Source organism: Mustela erminea, chromosome 5 (genome assembly GCF_009829155.1).
Source record: "Mustela erminea isolate mMusErm1 chromosome 5, mMusErm1.Pri, whole genome shotgun sequence".
In the NCBI taxonomy this organism is placed as follows: domain Eukaryota; kingdom Metazoa; phylum Chordata; class Mammalia; order Carnivora; family Mustelidae; genus Mustela; species Mustela erminea.
The window spans coordinates 64,155,924-64,174,784 of NC_045618.1; the positions used below are offsets into that span (position 1 = coordinate 64,155,924).

The window sequence follows — 18,861 nt, forward strand, 5'->3', positions numbered from 1 at the left end:
CTGGTGCAGTCCTGCCAATCCTGCCCTGTCCAGGCCTAGGATCATCTCAGACAGTAGTGTCTACCTTACCACCACCTCTGTCAACCAGTCCCACGTTCATACTTCGGTCTCGTTCTTGACAGCATTCCTACTTAACTGGACCAGACACAACTATTCTCATTTTCAGCTTACCTGAAACCAATTCTTTACTGAAACTTCTGGGAAGAGAAGTCCATGTCACAGATCTATATATTTGTCATTTATTTTTCATGCCCCAATCCATCTACCTCATTTCAGGGATCCAGAAGGCAACCTACTCCCATATAATTAGCCAGGAAAGTTACAAAAACCTTTTTCCCCCTTGCTGGTAAAAGCTAACTATTTTGCAGCCAGGAAATTGGGTGTCAAGGACAAAAGTAACAGAAAAATGAAAGGAGATAAAGAATAATAGGACAAGATAGAAGCCAGAGGACCAAGTCCAGACCCCACACAATTGTCTCAAACTGCCAGTTTTACTTACTGGCTCACAAGGCCCTGTATTCAAAGATAGCCCCTCCCAAGGACCACTCCCCACTCCCAAAGAATACAATACCCTCTGAGGCTTGGTCCTTCCTGCAGTCTGTGTTCTTAGGAAAGGTTGAATGATGTTCTCCACCCCTCTCCAGGAATCAAAAAAATCAAGAGACATTCCCTCAAAGTCCTGAGAGAAGCCTCTGCCACTACACCAGTCTCAGATATGTCCCTCAAATTTCAGGAAGGAAGGAAAAAAAATTACAGAATTAGGAGAGGATGAAGGAGAGGGCATGGAGGTAGGAGGGGCCAGAGCAGGGATATAATAAACATAGGTCTCAGAGGAAGACATGGCACAAGTTCTCCAAATGAACAACAGGAAACTTATGAGGAGGTCACAGGTACCTCTATAGTTTTGTCTCTGATAACTCTTAAGTTTCAGAGTCTCTATGGTCCCTTAAGGTCTGGGCTAGACCGGGAGGACAGATAAGGAGTGAGAGGGGAAGCCAGAAAAATGCCCTTGAGCCAGAGAAATGGGGGTGGGTGTAAAAAACCTAAAGACAAACACCTTCCTGGAATGGAAACAATCACCTGGGATCAAAGTTCACACCTAAACATGGCTTCTCCCAATTCATCCTCCCTAGCCCCACCCAACAATTCATTGACTAGATGACCCCAACACCCGAAACTAAGGTTTCCCACAATAGAACCTTTTAGAACAGACAGACACCCTTTCCCAACTACAGTTGAAATGCTGGAAAACCATACCTAGGCCACTCTGCTTCATCTCTGTTGGTGGCCGTGCAGACGAAAAGAGCCGGTAGCCACCAGGCCTCGAAGATGAAGTCTCAGAAAGCACCTGGAGAAAAAGGACTCTATATTATCATTTTGCCACCTCACCCAAGACGTCTAAAACCCAGGTCCCGAATTCCTGCCCCTATAAAGCCAAGCAATGTCAGAAAATCTGGACGAACCAAAGGTTTTTTAATGGGGAGAAAGAATGGAAAGGGAATGTAGAGTGTACTTTGCAGATGGAACTGTCCAGGGAATCCTAAATACCAGATGGCACTTGTATTTCCAAGATGCCTGTCCCCACAGCCCTTCTATCCCAAATCTGAGAAATGATCATTCAACCATTCTCAGTAGTCAGCAGAGAAGGGTTCCTTAATCTTATGTATCCCTCCACAGGACTCAGAAAGCCAATCACAATAAATGAGCCGTGATAAGAAGGAAAGTCTGGCTACCTTTTCCTCTTTCCATGGGACAGTTGTGGTTATGGCAACCACACTAGGTTTCCTATCTGTACCAGGAAACCCTCCCTTCCATGTCTGGAGACATTTCTAAAAAGGCTACAAGGGCCTAATCACACGAAACACAACACACACATACCCCACCACCCCCAGATAGTGTTCGGAATTCCTAGGTCCCAAAAGGCAAAGAAAGAGGTAGGAAAGGAAGATGAAGTAGGGGGGAGGACACCTGTGTGCAGGATGCCAGGTGAGTGGTGGACACAGCCCGGGGCTGTAGGCCGATGGCTGGGGAAGGCCTGGGGAGGTCTCCTGACCTCCTGCGGCGCCGTCCCCGCAAGGGGATCAGGTCCAGGTTCCCCGTGCACTGCATGTTCATGACCTGCAATCAGACCGGGTGGAAAGCCGGTCACAGCTCCTTTAACTCCCAGGCTCCCAAAAGCCCCAGTGCCCATTGGGCAGAGCTAGTTCTAAGTCTGGAGAGGATGATCACCTAGGGCACAGCTGAACTGAAGGCACAGATTCTGTATTCTAAAACTGTCCAAAAATTTGAAGTGACGAGAGGAGAAAGGATGCGTGGGGGAGGGTTATAGTTGATAAGGATAAGAACAGCAATGCCTATACCTATAGAATAAGAAAAGGAAATATTAATATTAAAAGGCTGTGTGACCAAGGAGTAGAGAGGAGATTTTCTTGCAAAGCTGAGGAGCATGTCTTGGGCAACCACCATCCTGGATGAGCCATAGTAGAAGCAACACAAGGAATTAAGATGAAGAAATGTGATTACAATAGGAAGCTTTCTGTAGGCTTCAAAGAACAAAAGCCAACAAGTCTGAGAGCTCTGCTTTGCCTGTCTCTCGACTCATTAAACCAAGAAGGGTTAAGCACAACCGTGCCAGAGAGACTGGCAGACCATGTGAATGGGTAAGACATTTAGATGTGGAGAAGCAGCTTACTGATGGAAGATTACACGTCATTCTTGTCCACTTGATTGATCCACGTTAGTCAGTAGGGGACTAGTGTACTGCAGATACTAAGTTAACTTACACCTCAAAGAGAAAACAATGCCAACCCCTACTAAAGAAGCTCCAAGTATTCATAACATCAAACCTACAGTAAAATAATCAGGAAGAAAAGAATAAACAGACTGTAGTTTGTCTTCTTAGCTTTCTCCAAAATCTGAACTGTAAACCTGGCTGAACCTATATAAGCTAGTTACAGATTCTTCTGAGATACTCCTAAATGAAAGACCAATTCCTTTTAAGACAGAGAGCTGGTACAGAGCCAGGTGAATAGATTTATCTGTCAAAGCAGGACCCCAATCAGACAAATTTCCTGAGACAGGGATAAATCATGGGGTCAAAAAGAGTGTCACTGAGTCAAAGAGGGTAAAAAAAAATCTTTCCAAGAAAAAAGACCTGAACAAAAATATCAGCAGAGTTAGCTGGACACAATGTGACATTATAATAGTTCCTCCTTCTAGGCTAGAGAACTAGAATCAAGTCTTAGAGACAGACACCAAAAACAGTGGACATAGGTCCAGGCCCATAACCATCCTCCTCAGAACAGAGGGAAGACAAAGAGCCCTTCAGACTTGCTTCCCTTTCTGGGATGAGTACAGATAACCCTAAAAGGATGATAGTAAAGTGTCATGTAATTGCTCCTATCTGAGCTATAATTTTACTCAAGGCAACAAAGTGATGGAGACAGCCTGGTCTTTAATAGCTACTGATTTATTATTATAGTTACTGTTTACTAAGCACCTATATGATAGATATTGCTTGTGTTTCATAGATGAAAAACTGAAGCTTGGAGAAGTTACCTGTCCAAGGTCACACAGCTTATAAGTATCAGACTGGGAGTTCAGCCCAGAGTTCATGCTGTTTCTACTATATTTCCTTTTAAAGAACAGCATTTTCACATTCATCCAGAGGCCTCCTCCTCAATCTCATCTTTTAAAATCCTAATCTCAAGTACCACTCACTAGCATCTCTTTAATCTCAGAAGTAGCAGCCAGTTTAAGGAGCTTTACTGGGAGACCAGCTGTGAAAGAGAAATGAAGTAAAACATGTCTACCAGGGACAGGAGGACTCTGCTTAAGGTCCCAAGAATCCCCCAAGGGCATTCAGAGGATTCATGGATATTGCCCTATGAGCAATTCCACCACTTCTTTCTCTCAAGCCCCTCCCATTACCTCCATGGAGCCGGCTTTTCGGTTACGAATGAGGGGTGATCTCCTTGGGAGCCCAGGGCCCTCAGGGGGCTGGGGTGAAGTCTGCAATGCCCGGTCTGGTTCATCTGACGCCTTCCCTGGGCACAGGTTCTCCATGCTGCCTTGGTCTGTTTTCATCTCTTCATTCTACCCAAAATCAGGAACAGATCGGAAAGGTGTTTATGGCCTCTAGCCTCCTAATCCCAGATTCCCCAATCCTTTTACTTCCTTACACTGTTTCCAAGTTTCCCATCACTTGGTTCCTAAGTCCTTTAATTTGAAATCCCAGCACTTGGACCCACCTCAGAAGAAGCTGGACGGAATCCACAGCCAGTTGGGGCACTGCCTTCTTCCTCAACACCTTTTACTCCAGGGCTGAAGTGTAGCTCCACATGGAACCGCTCCTCTGATAAGGGATCCTATGGGGCATCAACAGATGAAGGGGTAGTGGGAAAAGTTGGATATGGTGGTGGAAGACCAAGCAGGGACAACAGAAAGGAACTCAGAGGATATATCCTCCCAGGGCTGATGTTTCAATGTCTTACTCCATTCTGGGGCTGATCTATTATATCCTCCCCTTAACTATAGTCTAGTGTTAAAGGATCCTCATTCCCTCACCTCCACCATTTGAGATCCACCACTCCACATGACTTTCTAACCCCCAGTTCCACAACTCTTTCCATCCATCTCCCACAGTCATTCAGCTTTGCTACAGTACACACAATAGCCCACTTAACACATACATACAACATACACATCCATACAACACCACACTTATCTTTGTGGAGCCAGATTAAAAAAGGTGTTAATGTTTGAGAGAAAAAGACTCATTATAACATCAACCCAAATTCTATACCCTCCCTAATGCAGAGTTATGCTCTATGTTATCTCTCTGGCTCATGGATATTGATGGATAGTAACTCAACATCCCCAAATACTTTCTGTTCCAGTAGGAATCTCCAGGTTCCTCTCTGTGACATGCTGTGCTTCCGTATCAAACATCGCTGAATTCTACAAGTTATAAGGATTTGAAAGTTTCTTTCTAAAATGGGAAGGAGGAGAAAGAGGGGGTACCCTCCTCACCCCACCCTGTTAGCTCCTCACCCGTGTGTTGTCCTCATAAAGCATGATGACAATCTGGGTCATATAGTTGAGCTCTGAGATGGCACTGAGATAAGCCAAAGCTCTCTGCCATTGTGCATCCTGGGTCTCCTACAGAACACAAGAAGAGGAAAACTAATGCCCAAGGACAAGGGAGTTAAGGAAGGGGCGGGGAGACAAAGAGAATACAGAAAGCTTGCAGTAAAAGAGAAACATGAGGAGAGTAAAAAAATGCTGGAAAAAGCGTTCATAGATTGGAGGAGAAAAGATCCTTACATCAAGAAGACCCCCATAACGGAAGACACTGAGTAGGGAGTGGACATGACTTTCACTGGTGAAATAGAGACGCGTTCGAACATGGCGGCCTGGGGAGAGCACCCCTCGGGAGTACCTGAGATAAGAGCTAAGTCATTCACACCATCACATAATCCTCTTCCCACCCTTCCACAAACTCTTTCCTCCCATCTCAAATACTTCTCTCCTTTCCGCCCCAGGATCTCTTCTATTCTTGGTTCCTTCCCCAAGCTGTCCCAACCTATATTCCCCCAAGGGCTCCCTGACACACCCCTCCCTCCATCCAGCACCCCTCCCAGCCCTCCCTCACAGGGGATGCAGCTTGTTGACAGACTCATCCTCGTGGGTTCTCTGCAGGTCAAGTAGTATCTTCCGCAACAGTGGAAGACAGAAGCCCACAGCAATTTCCAGTTTCTCCTCCCGACTGATCCCGTATTCCTAGGGGCCACAGGCCAGGAATAAGTACCTCAGTGAATCTTGCGTCCCTCTTGCCTCATATTCCTAGGCCCAAGATGATGTTTTTCTTCACCTCAGGTCTAGGGTTTCTTTCATATCCACCACATTCCCCCTCTTCCAAGTTTCTCAGCTAGCCTCTTGGACTTACTCAGAACCAGAGCAGAGCCTGAGAATTACAGCAACTCAACTTACTCTTTTTTTAAGTTTCTTTCCCCTGGGCCCCGCACCATCCCTCCTTTCTGCTTTTCTCCCCTTCCTTTCCCAGTGCCCGTACCCCTAGGCTAGGACACACACCTGGGGAATGACCACATCAGCCAATGCCTTAGAGAGACGGAGCAACTCTGCTGTGCCTTGTAGTCCCAGACTCCCATTGTGCTGCACATCATACTTCACACAGTCATAGATGTCAGGGATCTTACTGATATCATAGCGCCCACTCTTCTGTCGAAAGTCACGCTCCAGTTTGCTCCAACGTTGTAGCATAAGCTCTAGTGTCTCACTGTGGTAGAGTTGCAGGTCTGGAAGGAAGATGGACAGTCAGAATGAACTGAAGATTTTATTTCTTAACAAACGACCCTGGGAGCCTGGGTGGCTCAATCAGTTGAGCATCTGCCTTTGGCTCAGATCATGATCCCAGGGTTCTGGAACTGAGCCCCACATCAGGCTCCCCACTCAGTGGGGAGTCTGCTTCTCCCTCTCCCTCTGCCCTTCCTCCCTGCTTGTGCCCTTTATATCTCTCTGTGTCCCAAATAAATAAAATCTTAAAAAAAAAAAAAAAAGACCCTAAAAAATCTGCAGTCAAATCAGAGGGATGAGACTGCCTTGTCTCAGACATTTAGGAGAGGACACAGGAGTGCCTGAGGAACCCATCCATACCTGAAACCTTGAAGGGAAGATAGTACTATTAATACCCACCTACAGATTTGGGGTCCTGCATCCGTTCCCGGATCTGGTGAGTGAGGTTTTCAATCAGGGCAAATACCTGATCACAGACCTTCACAGGATTCTGGATGACAGCCATGGAGTTGAGGAGGGAAGTGCTTCCAGTAGGAGCCAGCTACGGGCACAGGGAGATGAAAAGCAAGATAGGCTCTGTATAAACTGGTAATAAATTGACCAGAATCCTGTGAGGTTATTACAGAAACTACCCGCAAGTAAGATCCATTTTGTAGGTTCACTCTAATGAAGATTCCTAGGCTACAGGGCATACTATCAGTTCTAGGATGAGGGGACTGGTGGGGCTTGATCCCAGGACCCTGAAATCATGACCCGAGCTGAAGGCAGAGGCTTTAATCCACTGAGCTACCCAGGAGCCCCATATATATAAATAATTTAAAATATATACATGGAAAATACTTGGGAGGGGCACCTGGGCGGCTCAGTCAGTTAAGTGTCCAACTCTGGAATTCAGCTCAGGTTATGATCTCAGGGTCTTGAGACTGAGCCCCACGTGAGGCCCTGCATGGAGCATGGAGTCTGGTTGAGATTCTTCCTCTGCTTTCCCTCGGCCTCTCTCCTGAACCCTGCTTGTGTGCGCTCTCTTTCTCTCAAGAAGAAAGGAAGGAAGGAAGGAAGGAAGGAAGGAAGGAAGGAATGAATTAAGAATGGAAGGAAAGGGGTGCCTGGGTGGTTCAGTGGGCTGAGCCTCTGCCTTTGTCTAGGGTCATGGTCTCAGGGTCCTGGGATCAAGTCCCGCATTGGGCTCTCTGCTTGGCGGGGAGCCTGCTTCCTCCTCTCTCTCTGCCTGCCTCTCTGCCTGCTTGTGATCTCTGTCTGTCAAATAAATAAATAAAATCTTTAAAAAAAAAAAAAAAGAATGGAAGGAAAGAAGGAAGGAAGGAAGGGAAGTGCTGGGGAATAAAGATTAAACCAAAACCCTTCAAAATCCCCACAGAATGGGGATGCCTGGGTGGCTCAGTTGGTTAAGCAGCTGCCTTCGGCTCAGGTCATGATCCCAGCGTCCTGGGATCGAGTCCCACATCGGGCTCCTTGCTCAGCAGGGAGCCTGCTTCTCCCTCTGCCTCTGCCTGCCATTCTGTCTGCCTGTGCTCACTCTCTCCCCGCCCCCTCTCTGATAAATTTAAAAAAAAAAATCCCCACAGAATGTTTCATTAATGGGTAACAGAGATAATAAAATCTTTTTCCTCTTAACGAAATGCTAGCCTGACCTACAGCAAAGGCCCTGCTTCAGAGTGAGGCTCCAGCTCAAGCTTTCAGGACAGTAATAGTCAATGAAGAATGGGGAAGGGACAAGAGGCTTGTGGGTAGAATGCACATATTCAACCCAGGTCCTTTTTGCTAACAAAAAGAAGCAAGGGAGATTTAGCTTTTTGAGTTTGACATTGAGCAATGGATTGGAACATAAGAGAGCAAGGTCCTGCCCTTATCAAGTCTTGCTCAGAGAAAAACACAAAAGATGACATTCTCCAGGCAATGTGCACAGCTATTAGCTCACTGAAGAACCTATCAGAAATGGTTACGTAATACTCTGAATATACTTAATGTCACTGAACTGTATGCTTAAAAATTATTCCACTGGCTCAAAGCATGCAACTCCTGATCTCAAGGTTGTGATTTCAAGCCTCATGTTAAGTGTAAAGAGTACTTTAAAAAAAAAATTAAAAAAGAATCGTTTAAAAAAATGATTCAAGTGGTACTACAATTTAAAAAAGGTATTTTCTTGGGATGCCTGGGTGGCTCAGTGGGTTAAAACCTCTGCCTTCGGCTCAGGTCATGATCCCAGGGTCCTGGGATCGAGCCCCACATCAGGGTCTCTGCTCAGCGGGGAGTCTGTTTCCTCCTCTCTCTCTGCCTATTTGTGATCTGTCTGTCAAATAAATATATAAAATCTTTAAAAAAAAAAAAAAAAGGTATTTTCTTTAAAAAAAGAACTCATCAGAAATAAGATACCAGTAGTAGGATGGCATAAAATCACTGTCTGGCACGTGATCTCTAGTCAATCATGGCTGGATAGATAGAAAAAAGATGACACTGGGTAATGGCACCCACTGTGATTAATACTGTGAGGCAATGTACTATAGTGGCTAACAGCCTGGGCTCTCAGGTTAGACTCCTTGGGTTCATACTAGCTGAGTGACCTTGGAAAGGTTCCTTCAATTCTTCTGAGCCTAGGTTTTCTCATCTGCAAAATGGGAGAAAAGTAGTACAAGTCCACAGTTCTTATGGTGGATTAAATATAGTCATTAATTCTTTGTCACCTTCCCTTGCCTAGAATCTGCACAGGCCCTGTGACTGCTTGCAACCAATAAACAACAACAACAGAACCACAAAGTTACATTATATTAATTAATTCTGGGCCTACACTTTTTTAAAAGAGTTTGGAAGGGGCACCGAGCTGGCTCAGTTGTTGGAGCATACAGCTCTTTGATTTCGAGGCTGTGAGTTCAAGCCCATTTGGTGTAGAGGTTACTTAAAAATAAAGTATTTTTTGAAATTTATTTGAGAGAGAGAGAGAGCAAGCATGAGCAGGAGGGGCATGTGGAGAGGGAGAGAAAATCTCAAGCAGACTCCCTAGTGAGGGTGGCCTGATGTGGGGCTCAATCTCACAAACATGAGATCACAACCTTAAAAATAGGGGCACCGGGATGCCTGGGTGGCTCGGTGTTAAGCCTCTGCCTTCAGCTAAGATCATGATCTCAGGGTCCTGGGATCAAGCCCTGCATTGCACTCTCTGCTCACCAGGGAGCCTGCTTCCTTCCCCCTTTGCCTGCTTCTCTGTCTACTTGTGATCTCTATCTGTCAAATAAATAAATAAAATCTTAAAAAAAAAAAAATAGGGGCGCCTGGGTGGCAGAGTCAGTTAAGCATCTGACTCTTGGTTCTGGCTGGGTCATGATCTCAGGGTTGTGAGCTTGAGCCCCACATTCAGCACAGAATCTGCTTAAAAAACTCTTTCTCCCTCTCCCTCTGCCCCTCCCTCCAAGTATGTGCATGTGTGCTTTCTCTCTCAAATAAATAAACACAATTTTAAAAATAATATTAAAAAAATAAAATCCTTAAAAAAAAAAAAAAAACAGCTCGGAAGCTTCTGCTTCTGTGGTGTCTGTCCTACACCACCATTTAAGAAGTCTGGCTATGGGATGCCTGGGTGTTTCAGTCGGTTAAGCCTCTGCCTTTGGCTCAGGGCATGATTCTAGGGTCCTAGGATTGAGTCCCACATCAGGCTCCTTGTGCAGCGAGGAGCCTACTTCTTCCTCTGCCTGTTGCTCCCCCTGCTTGTACTGTCTCTCTGACAAATTAATAAAATCTTTTTTTTTTAAAGATATTTTCTTTTTTTCTTTGACAGAGAGAGACAGTGAGAGAGGGAACACAAGCAGAGGGAGTGGGAGAGGGAGAAGAGGCTTCCTGCTGAGCAGGGAGCCCAGCGCAGGGGCTTGATCCCCTATAGGGACTATAGGGACTATAGGGAGAGCAAGCAGGAGGAGAAGACTATAGGGAGAACAAGAAGGAGATAGTCCAGCCATCTTAGCAACCCAGTCGAGCCTTCAGATGGTTTCAGCCCCAAAACCTGGCCAGTAGCAGGGCAATTAAAATTGTCCCTAAAGGGGACACCCCAGTCAAGACCAGCTGAGCCTAGGATTATGAGTAAGATAATAGAATGGATATTATTTTAAGTAACTGAGTTGGATAGTCTTTTATGCATCAATAAACAACTGAAACATTATTTCATTCAGAAACTTTGTGACCTGCTGAGTTTCAGAACTGAGAATTTTCAAACTTCAGGAAATTAATACAGTACATATGCCACATATTATATAATACCTCCAACAGGGCTTAGGGCATAACTAAACACATTTATATTTCTGCAGCACAATATATGACTATTTACACTAAACAAAATAAACAGGAATTAGAAATAGTCTTATCATGTCAGGTTTTGGTGCCCAATCTTTTGTTTCTGAAATTGTAGATAAGAGATTATAGACCTATACTTACCTCAAAGGGTAAGGATTAAAGGAGATATTGTACAGAAGGCAGTGCCTACCATTATCGATCACTACTACTTAGAATTCTAGGAATTTGGGATGGGGGTAGGTTGGGCACAAAAATAGGGAGAGCCTGACCTGATCGTAGTCCTCAGGACCAAAAGGTGCATCCTGCTGCAAAATATGGTGCAGTCGAGCCTTCACCCGATGCTGGCAGCTGCTCAAGGAATCACCATCGCTGTCTAGGAGCCCATTCATGTTGGCACTCTTCACCATTTGTACCAAAATGGGTGTTAGCTCTCCTTCTAGAGCCAGAAGGCCCTGGAGAGGAAGCATGACATCTATTAGTTTTCCTTCCAGTCAACTTCCTCTAGGCCTAGAAGGCCTAGATCCCAGAGATCAAATGGGAGCTGGCTTGGAGAGGAGGGTTATAGGTCAAGGGCCTATCCCCACTAATTATTCTCAGCTTATTCTCAGTAGTACAAAATTTGTTAGACACAAGCAGAAACTTCTCTGAGACAGCACATAAACATCCTAACATTTTCCAACTACATCTCCAAACTCTTGGTTCCTCTACCTAATGGAAGCTGGGACTGTGGGAGAACTGTTAAGTGTTCACCTTGGCAAAGGCAGCAGCAGTCATCTGGACACGGCCCTCATCAGAGGCATAGATCTTGAGATCGTGGCGGAAAGTGCTATGGAGACGAAGTAGCCCACAACCGGGGAAGCCAGCATAGTCACCTGAGGGTAAAGGGGAGGAACAGGAATGGACTGCTATAAATACCCACATGGAAGAAAGAATGCTCTTTCCCCCATTAACTTCCCCATTGCCTCTAAATGTTCATTCCATCAACTTATTCTCTAACCATCTTACCCAGGCCCTGCTATTTACCTCCAAAATACTCACCCTGTCCTCCAGGGTACATGCAGCGAAAAGCTCGCCCCAGCTCCTCAGCCTGAACACGGCCATCAGGAGTCAGTTCTCCCCCCCACTTCAGTACCAGCAGTAGAGATGGGGCCAGGGCCTCCTGCTGTGGGTCTGCAGGAATAAGGGGCAAAGAATAGGTCTCATCTAAAGAAAATAGTGGAGATGTCTAAATATCAGGACTTCTGAGGAGTCCAGAAAGGTGATTTGAGGTAGAAGTCATCTAAAGGTTTAAGAATAAGAGGAGACTTGAATGGTAATGGGAAGGGGATATTATATCTTACCTTGCCCCTCATTAGTAGCTTTTACTCCATGAGGATAGTAGGTCAACTGCACCTTCCGGTTGATCCCAGAGAAATGACCATACCTGTAGGATAAACTCACAGTTTACTCTGTACCCCAGCATCCAGTTCTCACTGTCATTGGCTCCCCTTTCCTATTCCCTTTCTCACATCTCCAGCACAGACTTCAGCTGCTCTAGTTTCCCAGTCTTCTCCTCGATCTCACCACCTGGTTCTTTCTCCAGTTCAGCCAGTAACAGCCTTGTGATATCCAGCACCTCCTAGAGGAAATGACAGGACATCCACGCTGGAGCCCAAGTCCTGGCAAGTTACTCTTCCATCCTGGCCTCTCACTGAGGCACCCAATCCTATTTTCTCGATCTTTTCTGCTCCTTCCCATCTAGAGTCACCACATTACCTGTAGCTGCTCAGGCCGCTTCAGCTTTAATTTACCCGTCTTGTAGCCACCATGTTTTTCAAACAGACTGAAAAATCTAAGAAATAAGGAAAAGCTTCAGTATGAAGTGAGACAGTTAAAACCTTGGGGAGCTGCCCCATCCCCATCTCCTTCACAAGAATGTATCTGTCTAAATTAGGACATTCTTCCTACCTTGGATGTGTCACCTCCATCTTCATTTTCTGTTTGGGGGTACGATCCCCATGACGGATAATTGCAATGACACAACGAAGTTCCATCCTAAGATAGGGAATGTTGTTAGAGCCTCTCCTCTAACCCACCCCACGCCAACTCCCATCATTTCATCTTATTTGACATGTCAAAGAACAGAGGAAAAACTATCTGAGATTAGGCATATAGGCAAAGTCAAGGAAAACGCCTGAAAGATACCCAGGCTCCACTAGTCAGATGGTAATGTCAGAAAGTAACCACTGGTCTGACTCAGGTGCCTTAAGTAGGTTACTCCAAATTTTATACTTTTGCTCACATAGTGCCAGATGTGGTAGGGACAATGGGAATGTCCTCAGCCTCTGTGGGGATGGACCATGGGATCTGGAACTGTGGAGCAAGCTCCCTCATGATGGTGTTCCTAGGAGAAACATGAAGAATTGCATGAATGAACTGGCACCACACATGTGAATAAAGCTCACAAAATTAGCAAGTTACAGAAGAATGTCATATAAAGTCTAAAAACATGCCCCCCAAACTCCCCGAAGATGTAGTAAAGTATTAACAAATGCATGGGAATGATAGGGGCAGTTTGTTTGGTTAAGTTTCTGACACTTTCGGCTTGGGTCATGATCTCATGGGTCTTGAGACTGAGCCTCACATTAGGCTCTGTGCTTACTGGGGAGTCTGCTTGAGATTCTCTCCCTCTGTCCCTTCCCCCACTTTCTCTTTCCCACACTCTCGCTTTCTCTAAATTAAATAAATCTTTAAAAAAAAAAAATTGCATGGGAATGACAAACACCAAATTAAGGATTGTGGTTATATCTGGGTGGGAGGGAAAGGGATGTAACTAGCAAGGGGACGGTAGGGGCCTCAACTATATTCTTTTTTTTTTTTTAAGATCTATTTATTTAGGGGTGCCTGGGTGGCTCAGTTGTTAGGTGGCTGCCTTTGGCACAGGTCGTGATCCTGGTGTCCTGGGATCGAGCCCCACATTGGGCTCCCTGCTTGGCAGGAAGCCTGCTTCTCCCTTCTCCCACCATCCCCCTGCTTGTGTTCCCTCTCTCACTGTGTCTCTCTCTATCAAACAAAATAAAATAAAATCTCATTAAAAAAAAATCTATTTATTTACTTTAGAGACAAAGAATGCAACGGGGGAGGGGCACAGAGAGAGGGAGAATCCTTAAGCAGACTCTCCACAGAGCATGGAGCCCAAAACAGGGCTCGATCCCCAGGACCCTGAGATCATGACCTGAGCAGAAATCAAGAGTCAGCCACTCAACCAACTGAGCCACCCAGGTACCCCAATTCTTAATATTCTATTTCTAAAGCTTGACAGTGAACACATGAATACTCACCATATTCATCATTCTTTCCACATTTTTAAATAACTTGTGGTAAATTAAAAAAAAAGTTTCAAAACAGTATTACAGTATGATCACATTTAGTATAATAAATATAGTTGCTTATATATGGGAGAAGAAGACACACTGGTATGTATAAAATTGTTAACAGTTTTAACTGGGGAGTGCAATGTTAGGAAGGCAAGAAGGTAAGGAGCCCTTTTCCTGTTTTCCTTTCTCACTCGTAAGTCCTTTTTACAATATTTAAAATAAAACAAAAGCTTTCTAACTCTCTTCTCTAAGCCCATTCTGCCCGGTCCAGACCACTGTGCCCCTTACCCAAGAATCTTGGCACAGTCATCATAGTATTTCATTGAATTCTTGACAAAACTGAAGCCATTGACATCACACACAAAGGAGTGACCATTGGCACGAAGAAGGTCAAAACCACAAACTGTTTGCTGCAGTGGAAAGAGGCAAGATGAAAACAAGAGAGCCACTCTTTCTTCCCAAACCCCTGCTCCTGTCTCGTGCCCTCATTCCACAGCACCACCCACCATGGGCCTTCCTCCACCTTAAAAGCTACGCAGACTTTCCTGGCCACCAGCTTTTCCATGGCAGTCAGCATGACTGGATATCGAATCTCTTTCCCTTCACTGTCTCGCTCGACCTTCCCATCCAGAGCTGGAGATTTTCTGGCTTCAGCATGGGCATAATCAGGCCCCACTGTATATACCTGCAGGTACATAGCATCACTGAGTATGCCCACCGCTCATCCTGCATATGAGAAGATAATATGAGCACTAGGTCTGAAAACTAGTTTCAAGAGTAAAAACAAAAATAAAAAACCCTGAGTACAAAGAACAAGGAGACCAACATTTTTCTCACTGAGTCCCACCAAAATATCTTTATGAAGGTTTCTCTTTGGGCCTCCAGATCTATTATCTAGTCCTCGTTAAAGAAATAACTTACCAACATTATACCATTTTCCATACTACCCTTGCCCTTGTTCTGACAGTAACATGTAAAGGTCCACTTCTCTCACTATCTTCACCCGAATACAAAAGCAAATCACATTCACGCTTTATTTTCTATGACTCTCTCCATACACCTCTACTTGCTTCCCAAGCACCCCATCCCACCCAGACATTTATGACTTCTTAAATCCCTATATCCACCATAACCTTGACATCTGTGCCATCTGTTGGCATAAACTCCTCATAGATGTATGATCCTGTCTTTCGGACACTGCTCTCAGGAGAGTAAACGCTGCTTCGGCTGCCAATCTTCAGGAAGAAAAGGAAGAAAAAAGTGTTGCCTCCACATTGTCCTCACATCCTCCAGCTTCCCTCCCCACAACCACATTCTTGTCCTTCTACCTATCTGACTTCCCCAAATGCTCAAATGTCTCCCATACCTTACGGAAGAGGCGCTGACTTCCTCCTCCAGCTGAACTGGGATAGTAGATGTAAACATTATGGTCCTCTGCACTCACTGGCTTCTCCACAAATGGCTTAGGGAAGACAGCTCCATTTACCTCTACCTGGTCTTCACCTTCTATCAGGTTGCATTCTGAAAGGTATGTGGTCATTTCCAGGGTTGAGAATTGTAGAATACCTCCAACTCCCATTTCTCTGAGTTTTAATCTCCATAATCCCCCAATTTCTATGACCATGTTAGTAATGGGTACAGCAATATTTATGTGGCATATAAATATAGTAGTACCTACATAAGAAGTCCAAGGCTCTGTTAAAAGACCCATAGCTCTAACTCTCACATAACCCAATAACCAAAGGCTCACTGAGATAAGTAGTATATGGAGATGTCTAGAGGATGGACAACTGGGTTAAGTCATAGAACGCAAGGCAGGGCAGGACTGGACAAAGCCAAGTACTCACCCTCAGGCCGGGCAGGGTCCCGGTTGAGCACAGCATACCGAGGCAGATCAATGCCTTCCTCCTGCAGGATCCGGTAAACCTCCCTCCTGTTGCCCCCAAATAAATTAGCTGGGAGAGGTGGGCAATGGTGACCAAGGGAAGAGGCTAGGGATTTCATTTGCTGAGGAACTGGTAGATATCAGGGTAGAGAACTCAAGAGGGCATGATACAAAAATTAGGCATGTTTGTTTGACTTTGCTCCTCCCAGAGAGGGCTCTATAAACGGATATGATCTCAGGGCCAACCATCCCACCAATCAACAGAAAGCTATACCTATCCTGGATGTAATACTGCATAGCCAGGTCATTGATAAGAAAGGGGTTTCGAAGCTTGGAGTAAGCAACAGCTTTGTCCAGAGGAAATCCTGGGATAGACAAAAGAAATAGATCAAAGAAAAAATGTGAAAGAGAGAGAGAAAAGATCAAGAGAAATAGATGTATTAAAGTTCCCACTAAACTCCTCCACCCATCCAACCAACTACTTGTCCTTCTGCCCAACTTCCCAAGTCTAGAATATCAATCAGGAAAAAGTGAAAAAGATATTACTTTTAGAGTCCTTCCAGAGACACAGTGCAGTCAGAGACGTTCAGAGACTTAGATTCTGAGCTTCACATGAGACCTTTAAACCACCTCCAGCAACTCTTCCATGATATTGGGAAAGCAAACCTCTCTGCACTGTTCTCCAGTAGGTCAGGAAGAGCTGACGACCTCTGTACTATTTGACAGTAATTTCCCAGTCCACCATTCCCAACTCTATTCCCTCCCATTTTCCTTCAGACTCCAACCTTTGGAGTGGAAAGAGATGAGGCAGTGGCAAGATGGCCAGTTTTCCACAGGTTCGTTGAGGATCACATCTTCTCCCAGTATGATAACAGTTAGGTAGTCAAACCTGCAGAGTCGTTCTAGGATTTGGGTCATTGGCTTGGACTTGGATTTCTTGGTCATGGCGCAGATGCCAACAATGATCTGAGGTTCAGGAGGCTATCGAGAAGAAGTATTGTCAGGAACTTAAGAACTTTCCACTGAGACCATCCTTATTAAGAAACCCCATCTCATCTCCTCTGGGCACAGAGTTCCTTGTCAGGACTTTGGAGTAACATTTACTATGGAGTAAATTTTGTCTCCTAACTCAGTCTAGAATGGAGTGCATGTAGGGATTCCTACTGCCTAAAGAATAGGAGTCTTTCCATGGTAGGAAATGTGTGGTCAGGCAAAAGGGCCAGAGAACCAATAACAATGATACAACAGGATGAGAGCATAATGGCAGGGGATTGAAAGAGAGGTAATCTAACCAATTTCTACTGCCTCTCCACTTAATCGGGATAAGGTCTGTTTATAACAGGAAACCTATGCCTCTCAAGAGAGCAGAGAAGTGTCTCCAACCAATGGAATCTCAACTCTCTATGAAAAGGGTCCCAACACCAAGTTATATCATTTTCCTTAGTCTTACCACTTCATCCTCCTCATCCTCAAGGAGCTCGCTGTCACTCTCTTCTGTCCTCATGCCTATTCCACGGGTGCCCAGGCCCTCATCTCCAGCTCCCAGGAAGAAGTGGGCTGTGGCACTCTCGCCCTCACTGGCCGGCAGTGACCACATCCCCGCCGGAGCACCCACTCATCCCGCTCTGCAATGGAGGGTATCCCATTAGCTCAGAATCCAAACACTATTATAGTGGTGGGAATGGGGCATGTGGATTGATAAAGAGGGAACCACAAGGAGACTAGGGGAAACGAAACAAAACTATGATAGGAAGGAGAAACAGGGGGTTGCTTAGGTGGCTCAGTGGGTTAAGCCTCTGCCTTTGGCTCAGGTCATGATCTCAGGGTCCTGGGATTGAGCCCTGCATTGAGCTCTCTGTTCAGCAAGGAGTCTGCTCCCCCCCCTCTCTATTTGTGATCTCTCTCTCTCTGTCAAATAAATTTTTAAAATCTTAAAAAAAAAAAAAAAAAGGAAGGAGCAACAGGAAAGGAGGCACATGAGTTATGACTTGACAGACTATGACTTTACATGACTAAAGATGCCTAAGAGAAAAGGAAGGTTTTCCTTTTCCCAACCATGAGACTGGTGAGAGAATAAGCAGGTTAACCCTTACAGTGCTGGCATGTCCCCGATTCTGCCAGCAGGAAACACCATTAACTCCAGCAGCAAGTGGAAAAGGCAGTTCCTCATGGAAGGCTACTGTTGATTCCTACCAGAAGAAAAGATTAGAGTGACATTTCACATTTTGGATTCATTCCAAAATGTCCCTATCCCTTTACCATCTCCCCACAGTAGTGTTGAACTCAGAAATTTAATTAAAGGGCAGAGGGAATGTGAGCGCTCTACTGCTTTTGACCTTAAGCCCCATCTTCATTCCTACCAAGGATTAACTCAAAAAAGATTTATTGAGGGAACCCTATGTCCTTAGCATTATATCAGAACATTAAAATCCTCTATAACCTCTGTCCCTCCCTCACGTGTTCTACTTTAAAAGACAAATGCCCAAGTCCAGAAAAATCTGCCAAGGAAAGAGGTCTAGTGCTGACTGGGAGGTTGAGGATACAGGTATCCATACAATAGCCTCTAACCCATTATTAGACCGAAACATCAGTTTTCTCTCTACCATGTCCTGGTACTACAGACCCAAGTCTGTTCTAAGCCAAGTTCCTTACACCAGAAGCTCAAGTAGGATAAAATTTTGTCTAGAGCCATTATCAGTAGAGTATCTTAAAACTTACACTTGAGTTAGAACAATCTGGTAGCTCCACTTCTCCATACATACACCTACCACAGTGGTTCTTAACTAATTGTGATTATGCTGGTCAGGGGACATTTGATTGGAAGCATTTTTGGTTGTCACAACTGGTGCTACTGATATCTAATGAGTAGAGGCCAAGGATGCTGCTTAACAGTTTCAAATGCATAGGATATTCCCCCACACCAAAGAATTATCCAGTCCAAAATGTTAGTAGTATCGAGGCTGAGAATTTCTGCAGTAAAAAACTCTTCCACATAACAAGGCATGG

The 18,861-nt window shown here is 45.0% G+C and overlaps 1 protein-coding gene across 19 annotated transcripts in view; it reads right to left on the reverse strand.

Moving 5' to 3' along the window:
- Positions 1–18,861, reverse strand: part of PPIP5K1 (diphosphoinositol pentakisphosphate kinase 1) — a 47,447-nt gene that overhangs the window by 22,134 nt on the left and 6,452 nt on the right. For 10 of the 19 annotated variants that reach the window (XM_032343496.1, XM_032343508.1, XM_032343502.1 and 7 more), the window contains exons 2-27: positions 17,949–18,044; positions 17,306–17,480; positions 16,641–16,836; positions 16,130–16,220; positions 15,818–15,903; positions 15,337–15,491; positions 15,104–15,205; positions 14,494–14,655; positions 14,259–14,380; positions 12,896–12,997; positions 12,562–12,648; positions 12,370–12,445; positions 12,123–12,232; positions 11,955–12,037; positions 11,653–11,784; positions 11,365–11,486; positions 10,884–11,066; positions 6,715–6,856; positions 6,094–6,317; positions 5,654–5,781; positions 5,326–5,440; positions 5,053–5,160; positions 4,251–4,367; positions 3,931–4,095; positions 1,969–2,118; positions 1,258–1,348 (exon numbers count right to left, since the gene is read on the reverse strand). In XM_032343496.1, the coding sequence (XP_032199387.1) occupies positions 1,258–1,348; positions 1,969–2,118; positions 3,931–4,095; positions 4,251–4,367; positions 5,053–5,160; positions 5,326–5,440; positions 5,654–5,781; positions 6,094–6,317; positions 6,715–6,856; positions 10,884–11,066; positions 11,365–11,486; positions 11,653–11,784; positions 11,955–12,037; positions 12,123–12,232; positions 12,370–12,445; positions 12,562–12,648; positions 12,896–12,997; positions 14,259–14,380; positions 14,494–14,655; positions 15,104–15,205; positions 15,337–15,491; positions 15,818–15,903; positions 16,130–16,220; positions 16,641–16,836; positions 17,306–17,452 (3,196 nt within the window). In that variant the 5' untranslated portion in view covers positions 17,453–17,480; positions 17,949–18,044. Of the gene's footprint in view, positions 1–1,257; positions 1,349–1,968; positions 2,119–3,930; positions 4,096–4,250; positions 4,368–5,052; positions 5,161–5,325; positions 5,441–5,653; positions 5,782–6,093; positions 6,318–6,714; positions 6,857–10,883; positions 11,067–11,364; positions 11,487–11,652; positions 11,785–11,954; positions 12,038–12,122; positions 12,233–12,369; positions 12,446–12,561; positions 12,649–12,895; positions 12,998–14,258; positions 14,381–14,493; positions 14,697–15,103; positions 15,206–15,336; positions 15,492–15,817; positions 15,904–16,129; positions 16,221–16,640; positions 16,837–17,305; positions 17,481–17,948; positions 18,045–18,861 lie in introns of those variants that run through there. The other 9 variants (XM_032343511.1, XM_032343506.1, XM_032343509.1 and 6 more) reach the window with 4 other exon arrangements.